Source organism: Mercenaria mercenaria, chromosome 15 (genome assembly GCF_021730395.1).
Source record: "Mercenaria mercenaria strain notata chromosome 15, MADL_Memer_1, whole genome shotgun sequence".
Lineage (NCBI taxonomy): Eukaryota > Metazoa > Mollusca > Bivalvia > Venerida > Veneridae > Mercenaria > Mercenaria mercenaria.
In genome coordinates this window covers 19,298,753-19,322,808 of record NC_069375.1, presented here as the reverse complement: position 1 = coordinate 19,322,808, position 24,056 = coordinate 19,298,753, and the positions used below count along the sequence as shown (strand labels likewise).

Sequence of the window (24,056 nt, the reverse complement as noted above, 5' to 3'; positions counted from 1 at the left end):
AAGCGCATCAGCTACCCAGAGAAAGCCAAAACTCTGGCTTCGTAGAAAAATAAATGTTATTGGAAGCTGACAAGATTTTTATTCTTTTTATAGGTAAGTCTAATTTTGTACTCTGTATTTTTTTCAACTTTGTAAAATCTGGATTGGTAACTTTTAAATTTTAACAGAGATCGTATCTTAATGCTAGGCACATGTGTATTGGAATTGTTTGTTTTATATCTATCCAGCTATTCAGATAGCTACTTAGTATTTTTGTTCATGTGTAAGATTTGTACTTCTATAGTTTAGTTTTATACATATGCATTTCGCTATTCAGAAAACTTCAAAGTATTTTTGTTTATGAGTAAGATTTAGTAGATTCGTTTTACTGTTGATTTATTACAGAAATCATGTTTTATAATGAAATCTGAACTAGTTATTATTCACATAGAGAAAAGAAACGTATTGAGTACTCTAATTCTCGATCAGTTAAAGCGTACTTTCATTGAGAACTTATTTAATTTGCGTTTTTCGTCCATTGGAATAATATTCTAGGCATTGAGTACTCTTCGTAGGAAAACAAATTTAAATGTATATTTAAAAAAAACACTAAAGCAAACTGAAAATATAACGTTTAGGCATTCCAAAGCTTATAAGAAAAAACTAGAATACATGATATGTATGTTGCATCGTGTTGATTTAATGTAAGAAACCAGAATGGTAGGATTTTTGTTTGTTTATATTACAACTATTGGTTGAAAAACATAGAGTATGATGTTTAGTTCATTAAAGAGTTAGTCTCTAGGCTTGGTGAATTATTTATCATTTTCTAAAGTTCATTGAGCATTGATTGAATGTATGTTTGATGTTATGTATGTGATTTATATGAATGTTTGTAAAAAAAAAAAAAAAACTCTGGCTTCGTAGAAAAATAAATGTTATTGGGAGCTGACAAGATTTTTATTCTTTTTATAGATCTTAGTATCCGCGCAGCCTTAGCCATGAGGCGGAGAAAGAAAAGGAAGAAACGCTTGTAGGCAAGGAGCCTATATCCAACGGCCATGATTACTATACAGTACAGGCAGAAAGAATAACCATCCTTACAGAAATACCAACAATATCTTTTTATGCATAGCACATACCTGTAGACGTACAAGATAATTTTATGCATAACATATATAAAGAATACAATAAAACTTAAAGCGTAACACTACTACTATAAAACTTTTCTGCTTGTGACACTTCTGACAAAGAAACTACTAATTGGCGCGAAAACCCCGGCGGGCCTCTTAAATACGTAATGATGACCAATGAAATTGACCGTATTATACATGAAGCTTGACCAATGAAAGAAATAAATTAGAATGTATGGACGAACTAAATACAAGGCGCTGTCGTCATTAATTAAATATTTTAATATACTATTAAAATAGTCCTTTTGCTCACACTGTCCAGTTTATAACAACTTACGATTCAAACTCGTAAGTTTATATAAATTAAATATTTTAATATAAAGAATTGTAATAAAATAAAAAAAAGAAAATCATCAAGTTGAATTTAAACAGTATTGAGACATGTCTTCAAATAAGCCTGTTTTTTGGCATAAAAACAAAGACAAATATCAAACAGGGAATGCCACGCACCAAAAGTGTAGTTTGAACTGGCCTTGTTAAATAGTTTTTACTATCTTACCGATGACAAAACGAACTGTAGTATTAAATCGCTACATAATAGCCTGTATCATATCATTTTTTTGTATGAGTCAGCTAGATGCATTTCTTTGTAACAAAGTCATATAAGAGATCGTAGTTTTCATTTCACAAAATATATTTCTATTATAGGAAGTGAGGTTAAAAGTGATGTTGTGGCTGTTGAGTGTGGTATTTGGATTATTTGTCGGGTAATTTTGATGTTATTCTATACCTTTTACTTTTTTACATTCCAAACCAAGTATGCATTTAAATGTTTAAATACTATGAAGTGTTACTCACTTCGTTTTCTTGCCATTTTAAAGATTTGATTTTACCCCTTATTGAATCATCCTTATTGATAATAACTACGCAGTAGTGTAACATTGTTACCATTTCAAAGTATTTTAAGCGTTCAGAGCTACTCGTTTACCGACGAAAATGATACTTTTTAACAAAGTCTTAATTAGATGTTTAGTCAGGGAGAGCGTTCCGAAGATAACATTGTTTACGATCAAATAGCTTTAGTGATACGAAATAACTTACTGTAAATAGCGGTATATCAACATTCCACTGAAAATCATGACGTTAATTTTGTATGAAAAGCCAAAGGAAAGACGCCAAGTTACGACAGCGCTGCTTAGTGATAAATTGCCGCTATCTTAGCTACGTCCGCGTATAGTCAGGGAGAGCGTCCCTTAGATAACATTGTTTACAAACGGAAAGGAAATATAAATCTCTTGTAAACACAAGAATATAAGAATCTTACATGTCTGCCTGTGTAAGACGGGGTTCTCCCTATGCGAGTGACATTGTGGAATGAAAAACCGAGTAGACAAATATATTTTGATATTTCCAGATATTATTTACATAGTTTATGACGTCAATAGTATCTCAATATATCTCTGTATTATGTGACGTCACCTTAGTGCATGCTACTTTAGACAAGATTTTTCTCTATGAAAGTCAGGAATATGTCAGGAATATGTATCCCTGGATCGTGCTGGAACAAATGTATACTTTCCCTGCTAGCTAGGCAAGACATTATCTTTTTCGGAGTTCATGCGAAATAAACGACAGAATAGGATTGGTAAATTAATATAAACATGAATTGATAGGGCGATTCATAGATTTGCCGATCCTTTTCTGTCGTTCATTTCGCACTGACTCGGAAAACAACCATTACTTAAATAATAAGGATAAACAGTATTTTGTAATGCATTTCTGAATTCATTGTAAATGCCTGATACAATGTGTAACAATAATAACACTATTAGTTCAAATGCGATTTTCATTACGTTAATGTTATGTTCGACAATACTTCTTTAAATATCCCAGTAGATTCTACCTTATTAAGACTTTCATGTGTTTATTTAAAGCAATACACAAGCGAAATAGTGGATTAAATATATATTTATAAAACTTCGAAGAATCGTGGAATTGATTTTTCTTAAATTTTATATACATGCATAATTAAGAGAATTTACATTATTTTGCTAACCTGATCTTTCATATTCAGATTACAGATCGGAAATTTGTTACATATTTTAACAACTTCACATATGGTCGTATAGTGACTATCGTTACAAGATTTAATTCGATGAAAAAGCCGTTTTCTGCGTCTTTAATTTGCAGAGTAATTCAGAATAAATGTCTTGAAAAATTACTTGTTGTTATTTATATATATATCCAAATTTTCCTTCATAATTTGTCATTGTTAAATTTAACTTGATAGTGCAAACCGGAAGTCAATTAACCTATACTAATCTAAGAATAAACCAGAGCCTGCATATAATATTTTCATTGAATAAGAATGTAATACCGTGTTCTACAAACTACTCGATAAGTGAGTCGTCTACTGTGTATTTATCATCCAAATAAATGTTGACCACACCTCCCAGCGAAATTCAAATCTCAAACTTTTCTCAAAGTCACCTTTGCAAAATAAAACAGAAACAGATTTTAAATAAGATTTTGTTAAAAGTCACTATGTATAAATGTGCAAATTTTAGAAATAAGCTTATACTGATTGAAGGTAATTTCAAAGAAGGGTTACCTATGTGGTTTAGTTTACTTGAGACGAAGATGTTGTTGGCTGACAAATCATTGCATTTTAACAATAAGTCGGTTATAGATACACTTATTGGTATTCTAATGCATAAAGTTTTGCCTTCACTACGCTGCTCTCCGTTTCGGCAAACTTAATTGCATTAGAAAGTCAATAAATGATCTATATCCTATACTTGTATTGACCCTATGAGCTAGTTTTGCCTTAGATAATCATATTTAAGATCTAACCTAGAAACAAAATTTTCTAAAAAAAATGTTGAATGAAGACCAAGTACACGATGTGGTTACTACATTGTTAACAAGTTTCTTCTATGGTATAACCTAGAGAACTAGCTTCAGACTGAAGACACTCCATTTTTAACTTGACCTAGAGTTTAAAGAGATAAAGAGTATGACAAATAAACACTATGACAAAGATTCATGATGATGGGGCATCTAGAATGTAAACAGGGTTTTCTAAGACTTAACAAAGTGACCTGGTTCAATACCCAGGTAACCCAGTTTTAAAATTTTAACCACAATTTTTTAGACGTAAACATTCTAACAAAGTTTTAAAAATATTTAACAGAAAATGTGGCCTGTATAAAAATATAATATGTTTTATCCATAATTTGACGTTGTTTTTTTATCTCAGGTAACCTAACCTTAAAATTAACCTAAACTTGAGACAAACCCTCTGACAAATAATTATGATAATCAAGTAAAAAATGTGGCCTCCAGAATGTTAACAATGTTTTGTGATTTGACCTAGTGACCTAGCTGAAGACTGCAGGTAACCCAATTTTAAACTTAAACTAGATCGGCCCCTCGTCTCTATCATGTAATGTCACAAATATATCGAATACTGAAACGAAAATACTGTTGAACTATGTCCTCGACATTTCGATTGACGTCATATCCAACGTTGACATCCTTCCACGACTTCGAGCCAGTCACACAGCCAACATTAAATGATTCAAAAACGGAATACTGCTAGAAATAAAGAGATAAAAGAATAATATCATTTTCATCTTGTTTGTTGTGATAGTCTGCACTTTTGCGACACTAATGCAATATTTATCAAAGAAAACTTACAGGCTCTAATAATAAATGGGTAACCTCCCTCCCTCTTTGGGATTTTTAAGTCCCTACAATTCTATATGCACAATGTCTGTAGAACACATTTCTGAAATCTGCCATCTGGCATTAGGCTTCTATATTATTTGCAGCATTATTTTATACGTTACCTAAAAGATAATTTCATACTAAAATATATATACATGTATAATGCTATTCAACATACTAATATATATATAATGTTATTCAGATTTAGAGAATGGAAACATTCGTATTACCAAACCACCAAATATAATATAAAAATGAATGTGGCTCACAGTTGACATATCAGCTTAAGTTACTTTACGTTACCAAATATATGTTTAGTGATCAGATAATCTTTGCGTGATGATTATAACTGCTTAAACAAACCAATATTTATTCATGATACTTCACTTCCCTTGGTATTTTATATATGGTGTACTGTGGCATATGATTAGTTTGCAACGTCAAACAGTTTTAAACTTTACTGCAAAAAGTTTCAATAGTCATCCATTTACTAATACAATGTATTGCTATCAAAAGTTGCTTAATCAGTTCGATATTTTCTCAAAATCACCAGAATTCACCAGAACACTGATGTATACGACGTAGTTTTGCGTATCCTGCATTTCCTCTTCTAGTTTAGCAGTGTTATATTGACTGTACCAGTGTACGTAAGACAAATAGAATTTGGCATTTTCTAAGTTTATTTAACTAGAACAATTAGCGCGTCATTATCAGGGGATCTTACTACATTTATAGTCTTTACAGTAGCACTCGCATTGAAGTAGTCAAAGCAATGTAGAATTACTTATGTGCCTGTCTATTTCTGCTTGTGTAAAGATTTTCATTATAACTATAAACTTTGATCCCATCTCTACTAGTGAGGAAATTACTCTTCATAGTTGTCTTCTCTTCAATATTCATACAGTACCAGGGTTGAAAAATTCAAATATGACTTTGGACAATTTTCCGTAAGATTCAGGGAACATTTTCATTGGACTTCCATGTTCAAACATTTGTGGGGGTTGTTGAGGGAATTCCGCTTACAGTATTATATAATAAAAAACATGTGTATTGGACCCTTTTCAGACTTTATGAGCAATTACTCTTATAAATGATATGATATTAGTTCTCAAGTGATCATTTTGCAGCCACAATCGAAAACTAGACTAAGTGTAGAAAAAAATCAGATGGTTTAAACATTCAAATTTAATAATAATTTGATAGTAATATTTTGCTTACGTACATCCGGTAGTGTAAATTTCAAACTAACATGTGGTTTATTTTGTGATTGAATATGCATCTGTATATTTTCCCTGTATACATCACATTTATAACGGTTTTGACATGTGCTTTACATTCAGTAAACGTTTCCCATATCGCAGACTTACTCTATCTTAATCAATTTCATACAGGGGGTTGTATGCTGGTTTCTGCACACAAACATATACATGTACAGGGACATGTTACGCAAGTCAATTGTACTATACCGGCTGTGGTATTTGGGATGTGTTTAGCTGCACTAGATATAGGTAAGAAGTCATTTCAGCAATATAAATTTAGGTATGTATGAATAGCTACAGCTACAGTAAGGTATCATTTCATTTCAACAATATGAACTGCAGGTATGTGTAAACAGTTACGTAGGAAGTCATGTCATTCTTAGGTATTTATAAACAGTTAGAACATCAATTAGAAAAGGTAGAAAGTCATTTCAGCAATATGAACTCCAGGTATGTATAAACAATAGCTCTCATGTTTTAAGTTGACATATTGTATGTACAAAAGTTGTTTACAAAGCCAATTTTAACGAAAATATAAATTATTTATGATGTTTTGATGTTTATGAAAATAAACGTTAGTGAAACTGTTATCCAGATCGTAAGCGGACAGAAGTACTCCCTAGGAGCCCTAGGAGCGCTAGGTGCGCCTTGTTAACTTCCGGCGAAACTTTTTAAATACACCACCAAATGTGAAAGTATACTTGGGCTATCGTAAAACTCGATTCCCGAGCAGGCCCTTTGCTATTAGACCATAACATGCAACGTTGCAGAACTACTTTAACACGATAATTATTATTGTTTTATAAGTGTATTGAATATGTACACAGATCATTAGTTGCTGAAAGAATACTTATTTGTGTCTTGGTGACGATATGATACATGTATCTAATGTACCATTTTATTTTCAATGAACAAGTAGAAAGATATATATGCTTGAAATTTTTAGTCTTATAACTTGTCGTAACTTAACAGAAGTTTCGATTTCAACATATTAAAACAAAATATATATGTATTCTTCAATATTCAAATGAAATTGTGCACCGGGATCAGACTATAAATTGTTAAAGGTATCATATAATGGATAGCCTTGAACTAAATGGAGAAATCAGATAACGTTTAAGATATAAACAAGGATTGTGTTGCAACTGTTATTATTCAATTGTACTCTCAAATTTACTTGCAACATTGTTATTCATGTTTTCTTTTATATGTTACACCGGCTATATATATATATATTTGTTAACATTTGTAATTGAAATGATTGAACTTTTAATTCGATTATTTAATTACTTTTACTTAAAGTTTTAATAAAATTGTTACTCTGTCAGGTCCATTCCCTATTTAAATTCTAGAATTCATTGTTGATTCAGTTTAACTTTTCTCTTACCACAAAACACACGTGCTAACTAAGTCGTTGTAAATATATACAACACGGTTTAACTTGGAGTTTAAGTCACAACCGAACAGTTGAAAAACACTTGCTATGTAGTTCCTCCGTTTAGTTCAAGCCCAATCATTAAACACTGTATAGACTGTTTACAAAGCAGAATTGCACTTTAATGGAGAGATATTGTTTTTTTGTTTTAGTCAGGTAAAAATGAACGAGAGTTCTATTAAGTATAATGACAAGTTATGAGGATAAAACTGTCACACATACAAACTCGATTGAAGATCAAATGGTACGTTGGAAATCATTACCGCATCAAGAGATAAATAGGTATCTTTCTTTCAACAACGATTGATCTGTGTAAATATTTAAAAAGATATGAAAAAAATCAAAAGTTTCAGTAAAATGTCAGCATTTTCAGAATACGCCGTGTTTCATTTGAGTTAAACTATACATTCTACGAAATTTTAATGCCTTATTTAATATTTACGGCAATATCATTCAACTAGCTAAAAGTACATATATGAAATGTCTTAGACGTGAATGGCATTAAAATTGTAATAAAGTCAAATCATGCGCTAATGTTATTTCATTCATTTGACGGCCAAAACACTTCTCATTGGGTTCTGAGTTTTCTACAACATATTTATAGTCTGAATGTTTATAGACTCGTTGATGTTCATGAACGTAATTATACTGGCACACTGTTTTGCCAATACAACACTTCCGTTGGATACTAGTCTTCGTTATCAATCATCGGGAGATTTTCTCATCGTCCTCGAACATGCGAGACTTTCAAGAATTAATATTTAATGTATAAATAAAACGTTTCATTTCTAGTGACAATAACGCTATGTAATGCATTACAGGCCACTGTCTTATTCCTGCAATCAGACGTGTTATAGGCAAGTATGTTGTACTGGGTATACCGGAAGTAGTTGTAATACATGTAAGTATTTTGTTTTTCAAAATAAATATGTTTTTAAAAAATATTAAATAATTGTTTAGACTGAAATATTTATTGGCTGGTATAGTTTTGTTGGGTTTAACATCACACCGACATAAATATTGGGCTTATGTCGACTTTCCAGCCTTGGTGGTTGAGGAAGACCAAATGTGCCCCTCCGTGCATTATTTGATCATGAGTGGGTATCAGGGTTGAAATATTGACCTTCAGTAAGCCAGGTGGATGACTTCCTCACATGACGAATTCATCGCCTCGAGTGAGGCTCGAGCCAAAATCGCTTAGGGGCAAGTGATTTTCAGTGAGAGACCTTAAAACTTGGCCACGGAAAATATATGTTTTATTCTGTATTCATTTTTCAAACATCTAATATGTAATGATTCAGAATTCCAATCAGCCATACACGTTAAAACTCGTATCGTCCAACGACCTGAATCCTGTCAATTGTATTTCAAGAGAGGATTGCGTATTCAACACACCGTATGATTTATCTCATTTTAATACATTTCATTTCTTTGTTACACCGACACTTTCTGCAAAATCACAGCTCAGTTATTCAAAAAACCGTAATACATGATCATGTTGGCCTTTTTCATGTAAACAGCCCGTGGTGCGGTAGCCCGTAATTGTACTTACAAAAAATGGTAAAACTGATTTTTGTTTATACATGCAATAGCCATTATTATAACCATTATTATAAAATAATTAAATTATTTGTGTTTTCAATTTCACTAATAAGTTGCATAACACGTACCTTTTGCTTGATTTATCTTATAAGGATTAAATGCACATTTGGTCAAAAACTTTTATACTGAATATTTATAAAGCAGTAAAATAAACATTAGATGAGTGAATGTCATATTTTACCTATGATGTCAACTTTGAATGTGTGCACATCTCAAGATAAAACTTGAAAATAAAAAACTAAATTGTCTTTTCATTCTAAAAGCACAGTAAACTTTGTAATATATTCCAGAATAAGCTTCTTATTATTGAACAACGAACATTTTTCTTTTAAGAAAGAAATGCCAAAGAGAAGATTTATTTTAAGTTATCACATGATAATTAAGTAAACGTTTGATAATGAAATACACTGTTTCCTCTTCTCCCTTATTAATACAGTTACAAGGTAGACTGACTGAATTTCCAGGAAATATGACCCCTTTTTATTGGATCCACACCGTGAATGTCATTAGCCCCAAACTGTGCTGATGAAGACGGAAATCCTTTAGCCCACTGCCAAGATCTTGGCATTTAAGCCGGTGCTAGTGGGCGTGAGAGGTGTTGCAAGTTTCATTAAAACGACTTTCATTTTGCTTGTTTGCGTTTTGTTCTCAAATCATATTCTTATAGACTTTTCAGAGGTGTGAGTGGCTGAGTGGTTAAGGTCATTGAAGGGCCTCCGTGGCCGAGTGGTTAAGGTCACTGAGGTGCCGCCGTGGCCGTGTGGTAAAAGTCACTAAGGGGCCTCCGTGGTTGAGTGGTTAAGGTCGCAGAGGGGCGTACGTGGCCGAGGCGTTAAGGTCATTGAGGGACCGTGGCCGAGTGGTTAAAGTTACTGAGGGACCTCCGTGGCCGAGTTATTAAGGCCGCTGACTTCAAATCACCTGCCCTTCTTGGGAGAGGGTGGAGGGGGGGCTCTATGGCCGAGTGGTTAAGGTGGCTGAGGGGCCTCCGTGGCCGCGTGGTTAAGGTCGCACAGGGGCCTTCGTGACAGAGTGGTTACAGTCATTGAGGGGCCTAAGTAGCCGAGTGGTTAAGGTCATTGAGGGGCCTCCGCGGCCGAGTGACTAAAGTCATTGAGGGGCCTACGTGGCCGAGTGGTTTAGGTCACTGACTTCAAATCAGATCATATGCCCTTCATTGAGGAGTCTCCGTGGTCGATTTGTGAAGGTGGGTGTGGGGCCTCCGTGGCGAGTGGTTAAGGTCGCACAGGGGCCTCCCTGCCCGAGTGGTTAAAGTCATTGAGAGGTCTCCGTGGCCAAGTGGTCAAGGTCATTGAGAGGCCTCCGTGGCCGAGTGCTTTAAGGCAATGAGAAGCCTTCGTGGCCGAGTGGTTTAGGTCGCTGATTTTAAATCACATGTCCTTCTTTCAAGGGCCTCCGTGGCCGAGTGGTAAGGTAGCTGACTTCAGATAACTTGCCCGTCATTGACATGTATTCGAGCCTCACTCAGGGCGTTAAATCCTTCATGAAAAGGCGTGAAATTACTGAAGGTCGTAGTCTCTACCTAGAGGTCCGTTCGTAATAAAATAATGCACAGCGCGGCGAAGCACCTGAGATCTTCCTCTATCAAGAAACCTAAATGTCGCTATATGACATATAATGGTGTCGGTTCAACATTAAACCCAAAAACAATAAAGAAATGGATACAGATTTTACTATTACTTTTGTGGAAAGCAAACTATACAACAGCGGTTTTATAATGTAGTATTGTATAAGAGAAAGCGAATGTGAAGCTCTTTGTGACCAATCATACTTACGTCTAAATTTAAACAATGTTAATAAGAGAGAAAGCAATGAAAGACAAACTTTCGTTCATTGAGAGTCTGGAAAGGTTTGCATGTATACAGGCGACCTTCAATTATTTCTAAAATGCCGATATCTCTTCTATTTGGAAGCATACATTTTTGGCAATTTGGCGTTTTTGATAGACAATGTCAGCTACAAGGCTCATCAGTACTACGCATAGACCACACGCTGCTTGTTTATGGTGCCGATACAAGAAGAAAGAGAAGTACTTTGTGCCAAATTGTCAAGCGAAATTTAAACTACGATTGGCTCATTACCACCTTGATCTCTATACGAATCATCCATATAATGGAAGCATTCCCACTAGTTATAAGAACAAAACTCGTGTTTCAATGGCAGAACTGCATTTATCATAAAATTTATCATAAATAGATTGTATGAATTGTGTGTGATGAATTTCTGTTCTTGAGGTGCCCAACAAGTTTTAAATGCTGAATGAAATGTTATGTATCTTCCCTGTAATATTCCATTTTTTTGTAATCTAAAGATTGATAGATTTCTCTTAATATAGCTCTCTGTTACGGTTTAACAACATGTCCGAACGGCGGCACCTGTCAATCTCCAGATCAGTGTGCATGTCCAACTGGATTTTCTGCTCCCCTTTGTAATGGTAAGTACAAGATTTAGCTTACCGAAAGGTTCCTTCTAGCACATATAAAATATTCTTTTTTAAGGATGATTGTTTTAGCATAATGTTACAAATGTTTAATAATGCAATGAGAAGAATATGTTCTGTCATTTTTGGAGCAAACTTAACTATTTATAAACAAATCTAAGTATTAACAGTTTTATCATAACACAAAATTGTTTTTTAATATAAGCAAGTATAGTATATATTATGCTATTTGGAAGCATTTGTCTTGCAGTTTGTATTTTACTTCCGGATATTTTCATCACGCGACTATACCAGCGAGTACCTGCACACTTAACACAAAGAAATTTAATACACGCATTAACGATACGAAAAACAAATCAGGAAGATTAAAAATGTACGCAAAAGAAAGCACTTGCAAATCTGAAACGTTAGAAGCTAAAAAAATATCATGTGACCAAAGACAATTTCATTACGTATATTTTTTTGGGCGGGAGTCTATTTTAGATGATGCATTTTCATTTCGTTAATCTCGATTCTTTACTATGATATATTCAATCGAGGAGTTACATGATTTAAACTTTATTACTGTGTCTTATTGTTCTGTTTTTTTACGTAGTTGTATTGCAGTAAAGACTGAAATAAAGACTGATTGTGCGTAAACACATATTGGGCTAGAGGCTATTTGTAATGAATATGCACAAGTCCAAGATGGCGGCGCCCTGCTGGAAATCAGATTCCTATGACGATACCCTTGTATCCATTACAAGCTCAGTCAAGCGTGACATGTCCACCATAAGTGTTCCTTCCCTTGAGAAGGGACAATAACTTTGTATTATCAGAACATGAATAGACATTATGTGGACGTTGTGATGGCTTATATACTTATTCGAAATTATTTCAAATTATAACTGACATCAAATAAGGTCAATTTGCATTAACGTAATGTTTATTCCTTTAAAAAATCCTGCATGTGTTCTTTAAGTGTGCTGTCATAAGATTGATTTGTCTCCTTCATATAGCAAGTATGTTCCGACGTGAAAAATTTATATTATCTTTATTTTGAATGAAGAATCAGTTACGTTTATATCGATTTAGATTGAACAATAAAATCGGTTGACATGTATTTCAATGATATTTCAAAGTCATGTGTCATTTTTCTCTTTAAACAATACTCGTTTCACACATATCAAAGACTGAGGTGTTACTGCAAATACATCTGGGTTGTTTTATTTCTCCCCTCTTTATATAGCACGTACATTTACTAGACTGCTATCATGGTTCCAAATGCAATTTTTATTTATGGATCTAAAATTCTAAATTACATGCGCCAGTAAGTTATAGTTAAACAGCAAACCGGCATAAAAGATATGAAACCATACTTTGTGGAAGTACCTGTTGGGCAAGCGTTACCACAGTACATAACCATAACTAGTACTTTAACGTCAATACAATTACTCGTTTACATTTTACTAGACACAGACGAGTGTTCAATCGCTTCACACGGATGTCAGCATGACTGTAGAAACACAGCTGGATCTTACCATTGTACATGTCGTGCTGGATATGTATTGAGCAATGACCTCATGACATGTCTTGGTATGTTTATTGTATAATCCTTGTACACATATCAAAAATGATAAAATGTTTCTGGTGTTCGAGAGAAGTGAAATTTTCAATGGTTAAAAATCAATTTCTTAATTGTATTTTATTCTTTAAAGAAATAAGTAGGAAGCACCTTAAAGCTTAATTAATATAAAAATGATAGTATTTAAAATAACAGGGGAGACCACTTTAATATACTAAATATAAATCTTTGGCATTCATATCATTTAATTTATCAGAAGGTTATAAATATAAAAATAAAAGCAAATGTTTTAATCAGCGGACTGTGGTCATCCTGGCGATATCAATAACGGCACAGTGTCCGTTTCGTCAACATTATCCGGCGCTTTGGCTACTTATACATGTAACCCAGACTACAATATGACGAGTGGAGACAGAGTAAGACAGTGCCAGAACGACTTCACATGGAGCGGCACTAAACCAACTTGCATCTGTAAGTCATCCACTATTTTTCTTTGATCCGACAGAAAACCTTTCGAAATCATGCATTGTTGTCCTGTTGATCTGTACAAACAACTGGCAATCATACATACTGCTTACTTCGATACATTTTTTTGCGTGACTAAGGCCAAACAGAATGGGAACGTACTTTAATTTAATACTACGTCATGTTAAATGTTAAAGATGATCACAAACCTTTATTTTTCTATTCAGTTTCCAACCACTGTAAAAGTTCACCATGCAAAAATGGAGCAACATGTGTTAATTCTATCGGTGACTTCCTGTGTACCTGCAGTAAATGGTGGAGCGGACAGATTTGCGAAACTGGTAATTGATTTTATAACAGATATATCATCAAAAGCATTAGACATATACAAGACATAACCCATCCCGAAAAAAACAACAACATACAACACAGTACTAATAACCATATGTCATATATCAACAGTAACAACAACCATTTATCATATCTCAAGTTTTTTTTAAAACAAGCATATATCACATGTCAAATGTAACAACAACTAGATATCAGACATCGAGATGTAACAACAGCCAGTTATCAGATATCAACATTTAACAACAACCAGTTATCAGATATCGAAATGTAACAACACCAGTTAATATATATTAATAGTAACAACAGCCATATGGCATGTATGAACAATAACAACACCTATTATTCACCAATAATACATGTATTATGTTGTTGTTGTTGTTTTTTACTTAGAAATTAAATTTTAGTATTCTGATGTATTTTGTTTCAGTCGAAGAGTTGCCATTTTTATATTTGCATATATACAATTTTACCCTTTAACGGTAACAGGGACAATACGTCAATAGCTAGCTAGCCTATACAATGATTTATATCAAAATATCTTTTGCAGATATTCAGCCACCAGTACTGACAGGATGCTGCGATGATGTCTATTTAAATGCTACAGACCACACGGTACAATACAGTTGGATCAAACCAACATTTACAGACCCTAGAGGCTCTGACTTAGAAATTGTCTCTAACTACCCAAGTCCAGAATTTACCTTTCCTTGGGGAGATTACACAATACAATATGTAGCAACAAAGACGTCTAATGGATTACAAACTGAATGCTCATTCCAGATCAAAGTGAGGCGTAAGTACATATAAGGTTACTTAATAAGTAAGATGTTAAAAAAGACATGAAAAGTTCAAACAACTGAAGTACGTGTGCAGCTTAATATTTCTTTGTCAATAAAATGCCTTACTGTATATTCTGTTAAGGCATGTTTTTAAGAAACAGCCCGGCTAATGTGCATATTTTGTCAATAATTTACAGCAACACCATGTGAGGAGCTCAATGTCCCTGTTAATGGAGCACGGTTATGTAACGGCTGGAAGACGGATTATGGCAGATTTTGTTTAATTATGTGTCAGCAAAACTACACAATTGGGCCTACTCATAGTTATTACACATGGCACGTGTGTGGCGCGTCTGGCAATTGGATCGCCGCAAGTCCAGTTCCTGATTGTGAAGGTAATTTATCAATTATAAAAGAAAACAACAGATATTATATACATGTAAGTGTCCAATTTGTACATTTTCATTGATTTCTTTTAAACATACAGGTACGAAGGTTGATCAAGAATTAGTGCTACTGGTGTCGTCAACTTTTATAATAAAAAGAAAATAGCAAATTTTCTACCCAGTTACCATAAGGTATTATCGATATTTTAAAAAAAAAATATCGTAAAAATATAACGCATATTTCTTGAGACATTCACATTCATGGAAAGCATGATAACGGCGACTGTCGTACGTCACTGACGTCATTAACGCCAGAAATAGGCAACAAGTGTTAGCATTACAAAGTGAACTTTACCCTGGGAAGTTAATGCGCTAAAGACTTGGTGACAGTACTTCTGGATCAACAACCTCGTGATACTCTTTTTGTGCATGAAGACTGAAATTTCCGCTTTTTATACTGACAATCAAACTTCGTCTTGAGCGAGTTAGCAAGTCCATGAAATATTGCAAGAATGAGCTTTATAAAGAAAGAAATTGCATGGTTTATTTTACTTTGCTTATCAATAAGAAAGAAAGTATGCGTCTGTAATAATCTTCTTTTTACCGTTTTTAGTATAATTTAGAAACTTGTATCTAAGGGTGACGCACTTTATCCAAAAAGTTACCTTTCGTAATAAATATCCCCTACTTGAGGGTACCGGATTACAGAATTCAGATATCTGTCTTAAAATCCATTATATGCACTATTATGTGCAGTGAAGTAAAATGGGTTTATCATGTCAGAAAATTGAAAAAAGTCATTTTCTGTGGTATATTCTCTATCAGATGCAGTTATAACTTTGGGTATAGGGAGCGCTGTATATCAAAAAAATCTTTGAATCAAACCGTAGCTCTTTATTTATCTATTTATAGTTCCAGTGGTGTCTGAGTATGAAGGAGAATATTATCACCCGGAATATGCTAGCTATGTCTTTTCGTCTTCGTGTGAAGATGACGTCACGAGGAACACACTGCAGACATTGTACATTGAATATCTGAAAGGAACAGACGGATTTTCTTCCTTCTGCTCAACCTTTGAAAGTGAATGTATGAAAGAAAATGTTGATGTCAAGTGTAATACATAGTTTTTCCCATATATTAAGGGAGCTTAACCTGTACGCATGTGGCACCAAAGTGTTATGTCGTGTAAAACAAAATACATTTAGAAGAATTAAGAATTAACATGATCCCAGCTTATGATTCATACATCTATTCAACTGTGTATATAAAATATAATTGTACATTAGTGCTTCCTTGCAAAAGACTTTGCCTTCGTCACTATTTAGAATGATTGTATAAACCATGTTTGAACTCTATCGCCTTTATTTCTTTACCAGACTTAAGCGTACTGTGACAGAATATGTATGATTTAAAGATCGCGGCTAAGTTCGATTATGGGTAAAACTGGATCAGTCTGTAAATGCCGTATTTTAGCAAATACACACTAGCACGTTCATTTGCTAGAATGTGTTCGTTCATGTTCAATTTTGTAAATTATTGGAGTTGTAGGTATAGATTTATTTGCCCTTGACATGTCATTTTTGTTTACACTCTAACACTAGTTCGTTTTCAATCCTAATAGTATTTTAACATAATACCAGAAAAAAATCTAGCAAGTTTGATTATTTTCTCTTGACTTATCAAAAAAGGTGTATTTCACCATGTGTGCACTAATCCTTTCGACTACTACAAGGCAGGCTGCGAATGACAAAAATAAATCTACACATCAAAACAACATTCATTGATCATATATACTTACCAGCTTTCGGCGCAGCTATATTAAGCTCGTTTTTACCGGAAGTCGAAAAGAGTTCTCGACAACTGGTAGAGACGTTGTTTGAATGAAATATTAGACGTGAAAACCTAATTTTGTGAGGCATCTTTTGATTGGATGCTATCGCATAAAATGATTCGTGAAATACTGTTCCGTTTTCAGCCTTTCGTGAAAATTGCTATTTTTATATTACATAAACAGCTCATCTGAACATCAAAACAATTGTTTTTTACTCAAAGCTAATATCATTGATGTGTATAGCAATTACGCCTATATTACTGATGTTCAAACCTGAAATATATGTTTTATCATCTTTTAACCTGTAACTTGTAATATAATAGTGCTGATTTTAATATTGCACACTAATTTGTGTTTTCAATAAAGGCTTAATCATCAAAGTGTCGACCAGGCAGTCCTCTCCCAGTCACAGTCAGTCATTGACAATGGGGACTATCTAGTTCTGGCTAATATAATTTAACTGACACTGTTTTTATTTTCTGATGGTCGCATTCATTAAGTTATGGCGAAACCCCATTTGTTTAACTAATCAGTATCAAACCGCAACATCTCGCACAGTCTCTCGTGAGAAACTCATGATGTCATGCAACAAACAGTTCAGAGCACGTGGTTATTCTTGAAAATCAGTATCAAAATTTTACCTATTTGTGAATTTAATTTAATCACATAAAATCTATAAAACAAGATACAATTTCTCAGAAAATGTCAATAAATAACGATTCTCTACCGCCTATCGGTTTTTCAAAATACACTGGTCGGGTGACAACTGCAATGGCACAAAAAATGCATCAATTTCATTCTAGAAATTTTACGACTTGAAATAATAGTTGTTGCAAATATTAAAGTTTTAGCTTTTAGATATTAAAAAGTACTTCCTGTCATTTATGATAACTTTTTTAAACGAAATGTATATATGAGCTAGTATTAGATTTTGATTTTTCTAACAGACAAAAAAAAATTCAGTACCGCCTCTTTCAATGTGTAGAAAATAGACTAATCTTACACTGTATTCTATTGAATTTGGTATTTTGTGGAGACATTGGATATAGACTTTAATTATCAATGGAAAACTGGATATTAAATATTATCATTTTTTAGATATTGAATATTTCTGCCTTTATTAGGAGATGAAGAAAAACGTATACATATTTAGTAAATTAGTACACTAAGCTATCATTTCATACTAAATAAAAGCCTGAAAAGCTGAATTTTAATTTTCAGGTGCTATCTCTTCTAGCTGGATGTTTTAATTACATGACAAAATATACAACCTTAACGAGGAATCGAACCCATATCGGTGAGAGACAGGTGATTCAAAATCAGCGACCTTAACCACTCCAAAACAGAGCTACAAATATGGAGGATATTTGTTTGTTTCAGTGTAGGATAGAAACATCTTTCACCAAATGAACAATATATATGACATAGAGAATGATGTTTTTATTTTATATATAAAATAAAAAGTATCTCTTTAGTTCATGAATTGTCAATTGTTTTACGTTAACAAAAGCTGAGCCATTTTGTAGTTCCGTACCAATGAAAATGTGTTTGATATTTTCACACAATGGATTTTACGGATAATTTCACTGCTATAATTAAACAATTCCCTGAAAATCTTGTAGTAAGAATATATTATGCGTTTTAAAGCATTAAACATTCATAATAGTCAATATATCGTTTTGCCCTTTCAGTATTCACTCCAGTATGGTACGGGCACCCATCTGTGTGCAGCTATCCATCAGAATGTCAAATAAGCTGTACAAACGGCTTGGCTAGACTATACATCTCTTATCTCCATTACCTTCTTTGAATAGAATATTTACATATTCAGTCAGACATACCTTTTACAAGCACTTGCACTTCGCTTTCGATTTTCCCAAGGTGAGTGGCAACACATGTCCCGGGCACAACCCAGTGCAAAGACGTCTGTATAGGTATCGCGCCAAGAAATTTTTGTCAAAAAAGCGTCGATTCAGAAGAAATTTCGTAAGTATTTTGTTACAAATTTTTTGTAAAAGTTTTAGTATGGCAATCCTTTTATAGAGGTACCCCCCGATACTAGCATCTGCCCGGGTGTTGCTTTGTTTGGCTGGAAAACAGGACAAACGCCCAAAAATCAAAAATCGCTCTGCTTTTCCCTCCAAGCGATTCCAAAACCGAAAAAAAAAACCAGCTTTCTCTTGCTGAATTTTCAAAGGGCCGTTTGTTTTTGGTACTTTCTGTAAAAAAACCCGCGATTGTTTTTTTTTAGTTAAAAGGTTTATTTTCAGGTAAAACCCCAAAGAAAAAAATGATGGCATTGCGGAAGTTCGGGAAGAAAATGATATCGAACAGTTTAAAACGATACTTATTTTAAACCCTTTTTTCCCATCTTTTTATACAAAAATCAACGTTTTCCTCTTTCATTAAACACGATCTTCAGTCGTTTTAAAATTTGTGAAAAAGCATTTTATGGAAAAACACGGAGCAAAAAAAATTGCCCGGGGCTAGTTTTTTAAAAGAAAAGATTTCAACAATTTAAAATTTTAATTGGGAATTTAAGGCATTGTCCCATTAATTTCCAAAATTCCCTTGGTACTCTTTCATTTGAAATACGCACGGGAAAAAAATTGTTTTAGCAAAAACAGGGAGCTAAGATTTGCACTGAGAAAGCAATGAATCGCACAGGTTTAAAAACCTTTTAAGCCAATTTTTGTAATATAAATCAAAAATCGCATAGAAATGGTAAAATTTTATGACAAATTTCAAGGGCTAATAAAACATCGAGAAAATAATTTTTTAAGATACATGTATGGGGCCCCCAAAAAAAAAACAAACGGGTTAAAGAAATGCAAATCTAAATTTAAGTATTTATACTTTATTTTAAAGAAAATATAAACATTGGGTTATCGAGCTATCTTTTTTTACGGCCCTTTTACTATCGAACTAGGGGGGGAGACTGTTTTAAGCTGGGGGAAAAATATGAGCGACGGCAGATGCCCGGTCCATAAAAACGTGTGGCCCACTAATAAACGTTGTTGGAAGACGGTTTTACAATGCAACCTTGGGGACAAACCCTTGATACAAAATATTTGACTGTTATGTGAAGTTTTGTTCTGGGAGGTAAATTTGATAGTAATTTTCGCTGAGGAAATTTTGATATGTTGTTATGAGGGGGGGGGGGGGGGTTTTGTTTAACAAGGGCCCCTCAGGAGATTTGACTGAAACCTATAGTCATTTGAAAATAATAAAAACAAAATAAAATGTTATAGTAATAATATTAAAATCCCCATACCAAAAAAATAGGGGAAATTCTAGTCTGAAAACTCACTAAAATAACCTTTGAAACCGGGCAAAACAAAAAAAAATTCATAGGAAACGGCGTATAGTACAAAAAAATTGAAAAAACTCTAAAGAGCCCACGAAAGCAAGAAAACAAAACCAACACTCTCGGGTCTGTTCAAAAGGAACTATGAGCCCTTGGCAACCCCGGGAAGCAGTACATGTATTTATTCATTCTTTGGGTTAAATACGTGGGCATGTTAGCAGGGCACCCACTACACTCATTTATAAAATCTTATTTGAATCTTTAAGACTTAAGTTTTTTTTTTTTATTTTTTGCTTTTACGGGGGGAACGACTTACCTCAAAAATGGGGTTTGTAAAAAAAGGTAGACTTATGGGCATAGACAAACTTTAAAAAGGGCCCTTGGTTTTCGTGGGGGTCAAGGCGGAAAATTTTTTGCGTAAAATTTGGGAACTCAAAAAACATATCCGCATTTTGGGGTTTTAATAACATTTTTTTTTCGAAAAAATTTCAACTGCTGACATGGGAAGTTTCCTTCAAAATTCTTTTTCGACATTATCAGAGTCAACAAAAAAAATTTAAAATTTTTCTTTAGTTGAAATTTTGTTTTTACACATTTAACCTCAAACCCTTAAGGCCAGTTATTGATGTAGATTGAACTTTTGTTTAAACTTTGTAACATTTTACAAACAACACTTCCCAGAACTGCAGCTTCAATTTTTTTTTTTTAAGACTGAAATCTGTAAAATTTAATCTAAAAATGATTGAAAAAAAATGTTTATGTCCCGAAAATTCAAAAAAAAAAAGTCAGAAAATTAATGAAACAGCGATTTTATTTTAAAAAATTTTTAAACCCAAAAACTTCTTAGTTGAAACGGATAACCTGTAAATTCAAAAAAAGAAGCAAAAATTTGTTTCAGGGGTGTAGACTTTGATAGAAAATAAACATTTTTTTACAAGTCAAGGGCTTTGATAGTAACAGAATTTGAATTTAAAAACCCGCTTAGAACAAAAAAATAGAGAGGCACGGGGTTGCATCTGAAAAATTGCTATTTGACACAAGACCAAATGCCCAAAAAAAATTCGAGATAAACATGTCTTCATCTTTTTTTCAAAGTATTCACGGGTTTTAAATTCCCAAAAACTTTCCCTGCACGTTGACTTATAAAAATTCCCGTTAGGAATGTCCTGTGCTTATTAAGCACCACTTGTATGCAGGAATCGGTTTTTCAGGGACGGCATGTGCTCGGTGATTTCGAAAAAGGGTCACCACCAGATAGCCGCGTAGTTTTTTAAAAAACCCGCAGCGGAGCCCTTTTTACCAAATTTTAAACTTTCAGCCCCCCGTCCAGACTACCAAACCCGGCCCAATTTAAAACCCACGGTTTTTTGACAACTCTTTGTGAAAACCTTCGGTTTGAGAAACAAAAGCCCCTGGGAGCTTTAGTTTCCATAAAGTACTGAGAAAATACTTATTTAACTTTCAAAATATTTTAAAAAGGCCTTAAATAAAAACTTAAAAAAAGGTTATACCCGGCCCGAAAAAAAAATTTACAAAATAGTTTTAGCCCCCGGTTTTTAAAGCCGATATTGATTTTTACAGTGTAAACAGATTTGGGTTTCCATTATAGTATTTCCAATATTGCATCACCCGGTTAGACTAGTTTTATCAAAAACCATAAATTCTTTCTGTTTTAAGTTTAAAAACAAAAAAAGGGAATTTTAAGAAAACTGAAATGTAAGTTTTATTTTATTTTTTTTTTTTTTTTAACAACTTATGTTGGTTGGGTTTAACGGTTTTTTCAAAAATTTTTCCCCCATCATAAAAACGACGGTGTCTGCTTGTACGTGAGCACAATGTCCAATTTATTTTGCTGCCTCACGGAAATATCACGCCGAACAGGGCAGATCCCCACCAGCCCCCAACACTATCCCCAAAATGTGAGCCCAAGTGAGGAAGCTGCTTGTCCCTTTTTTTTAAACGCTTTGGTAGACTCGGGGGGGATTGAACCCACCCCCCGCATTTGAAGGGGCGTCACCCTGGCTCCCCAGGGGGTTTTTTTTAACAAGTTTAAGAAAATAATTATTGTTTAACTTTTACCAGTTTTTTATATTTACTATTTATACGTTTAGAAAAAGTATGTTGATAGGGTTTTTTTTAATGTTATTTTTTATTTTATGGGTATTCAAGAATTCTAAAAAGATATTTTTAGCCAGACGAATTACAACGTGAAAAACCCAAGACTTTATAAAGAAAACAAAACATTTACACAAAATATATCACCGGAAGACTTAAAGAAAAGAATGAAACCCTAACTGGTTGATATCATAATATTTTTCTGTTGTTAAAACATCAACCGTTTGGTATGCCAATCAACGCATGTTAAATATCAAAATACTTTCATGTTGTTAGAATCACTAAACCCGTTTGAGTAGCCATGGGCATATCTGTTTGAATATCATAATATTTTTTGTTTTTAAAATCACTAACCATAGGATAACCAAATCTAGCATGGTTAATGTTTATATTTTGATGTTGTTGAAATCACTCAACCTTTTGATTAGCCATGGGTAATGTGTTTGAATTACGTTTTTGGGGGTAGTAGGAATTAACGTTTTTGGGTGTTTTTTGATAGAGTAAAGAATATTATTTTTTTGATACATTTTAACCCTTTTTTTTAAAAATAAAAAATTGTTTGTTATTATGTTTTCTTGTTTATCTAAAAGTTTTATACAATAATATAAATGTTTTATCCATTTTGTAACATTTTATGAAAAATAAACAAAAATAACCAAAAATGTGTTTGTTTTGTCTTGATATTGTATGTTATTATACAAAACCCCAGGTAATATATTATCAATCACGCCTTTGGTTCTTTCCTATTATAAAATTTGAGTAACTATCCCCAAAAGCAAAAATGTTATTCTTAGAGCAATGCATAAGAGAATGTCTTTTCCCCGTCCCTTGTTTTAGATAAATTTTAATTTTTTTCTTATACATAGATTTTAAAAATGATCAGTGTAAAAGCCCTGGTTATATTTACATTATAAAATACATTATAACCAAAAATTTGTATGATATTCAGCTTTCCCCACACCTAAATAAAAAAATTGATTTTGGGGTTTTTAATGGGTTTTATTGGTTCACCTGGGGGCCTGGCCCCCCGTTAATAAATCTTAATATCTATTAATACTTTCAGGTTTTTTTAACTTAAACCACCACTCAAAACCAATTTGTGAAAATAATTTATATTCTTGGTTTGTGTTTTTAAAATCTTTTAATCTACAAAAATTTCCGGGTTTTTAATTTTTAAAATGCATTTAAAATTAGACCGGTAATTTTATTGTTAAATATTTTCCAAGCACCACACGGAAAAATTTCTTTTCTTTTTTTACTAATCAAAAGATGTTATTATAGTTTTAAAAGGAAACACTTCAGCCCACTTCCTCTACCCCTTTCTTCTTTTTTTCTGTTTTTTTTTTTAATTTAAGAATTATTTCAGTTTTAAATCTAGTCGTTTTGGGTTGTGGAAAACTTCGAACAATAGATTGTCAACGTATTCTTTGTTCTGCTAATTGTGTTTTTTTTTTTTAAGAAAAAATTTTTTATTTTTTGAAATTTTTCTTCAGCATTATTTGGTAATTTCTCCGACATTAGTGGTTATTGCTTTGTATTAGCAGTAATTACTTGAGTATTAGCAGTGATTGATTCTCCTTGTTTAGCTGATATTTCAATTCAAGTCCAAAATTTATTTATTATTTTAATTTTTCTTTAAAATTTTTTTATCTTTAAATTC

The 24,056-nt window shown here is 33.2% G+C and overlaps 1 protein-coding gene across 1 annotated transcript; it reads left to right on the top strand.

The window, feature by feature from the left end:
* The first annotated feature begins 1,721 nt into the window (after nucleotides 1–1,721).
* On the top strand, nucleotides 1,722–18,448 carry LOC123561607 (neurogenic locus notch homolog protein 1-like). Its single transcript, XM_045354098.2, has 10 exons — nucleotides 1,722–1,879; nucleotides 6,233–6,349; nucleotides 8,357–8,436; nucleotides 11,494–11,592; nucleotides 13,051–13,173; nucleotides 13,460–13,633; nucleotides 13,855–13,968; nucleotides 14,526–14,771; nucleotides 14,955–15,152; nucleotides 16,056–18,448. Exons 1-10 carry the CDS (start codon nucleotides 1,839–1,841, stop codon nucleotides 16,265–16,267), a joined length of 1,404 nt encoding a protein of 467 aa, XP_045210033.2. The 5' UTR covers nucleotides 1,722–1,838; the 3' UTR covers nucleotides 16,268–18,448.
* The last annotated feature ends 5,608 nt before the right edge of the window (nucleotides 18,449–24,056 follow it).

What these genes read in the sequence shown, in the direction of transcription:
- LOC123561607 (XM_045354098.2), top strand. Translation starts at nt 1,839, where the DNA reads ATGTTGTGGCTGTTGAGTGTGGTATTTGGATTATTTGTCGG. An exon ending in GTATTTGGATTATTTGTCGG is followed by an intron (nt 1,880 to 6,232) that starts GTAATTTTGATG and finishes AATTTCATACAG; the next exon opens with GGGGTTGTATGCTGGTTTCT. An exon ending in CGGACAGATTTGCGAAACTG is followed by an intron (nt 13,969 to 14,525) that starts GTAATTGATTTT and finishes TATCTTTTGCAG; the next exon opens with ATATTCAGCCACCAGTACTG.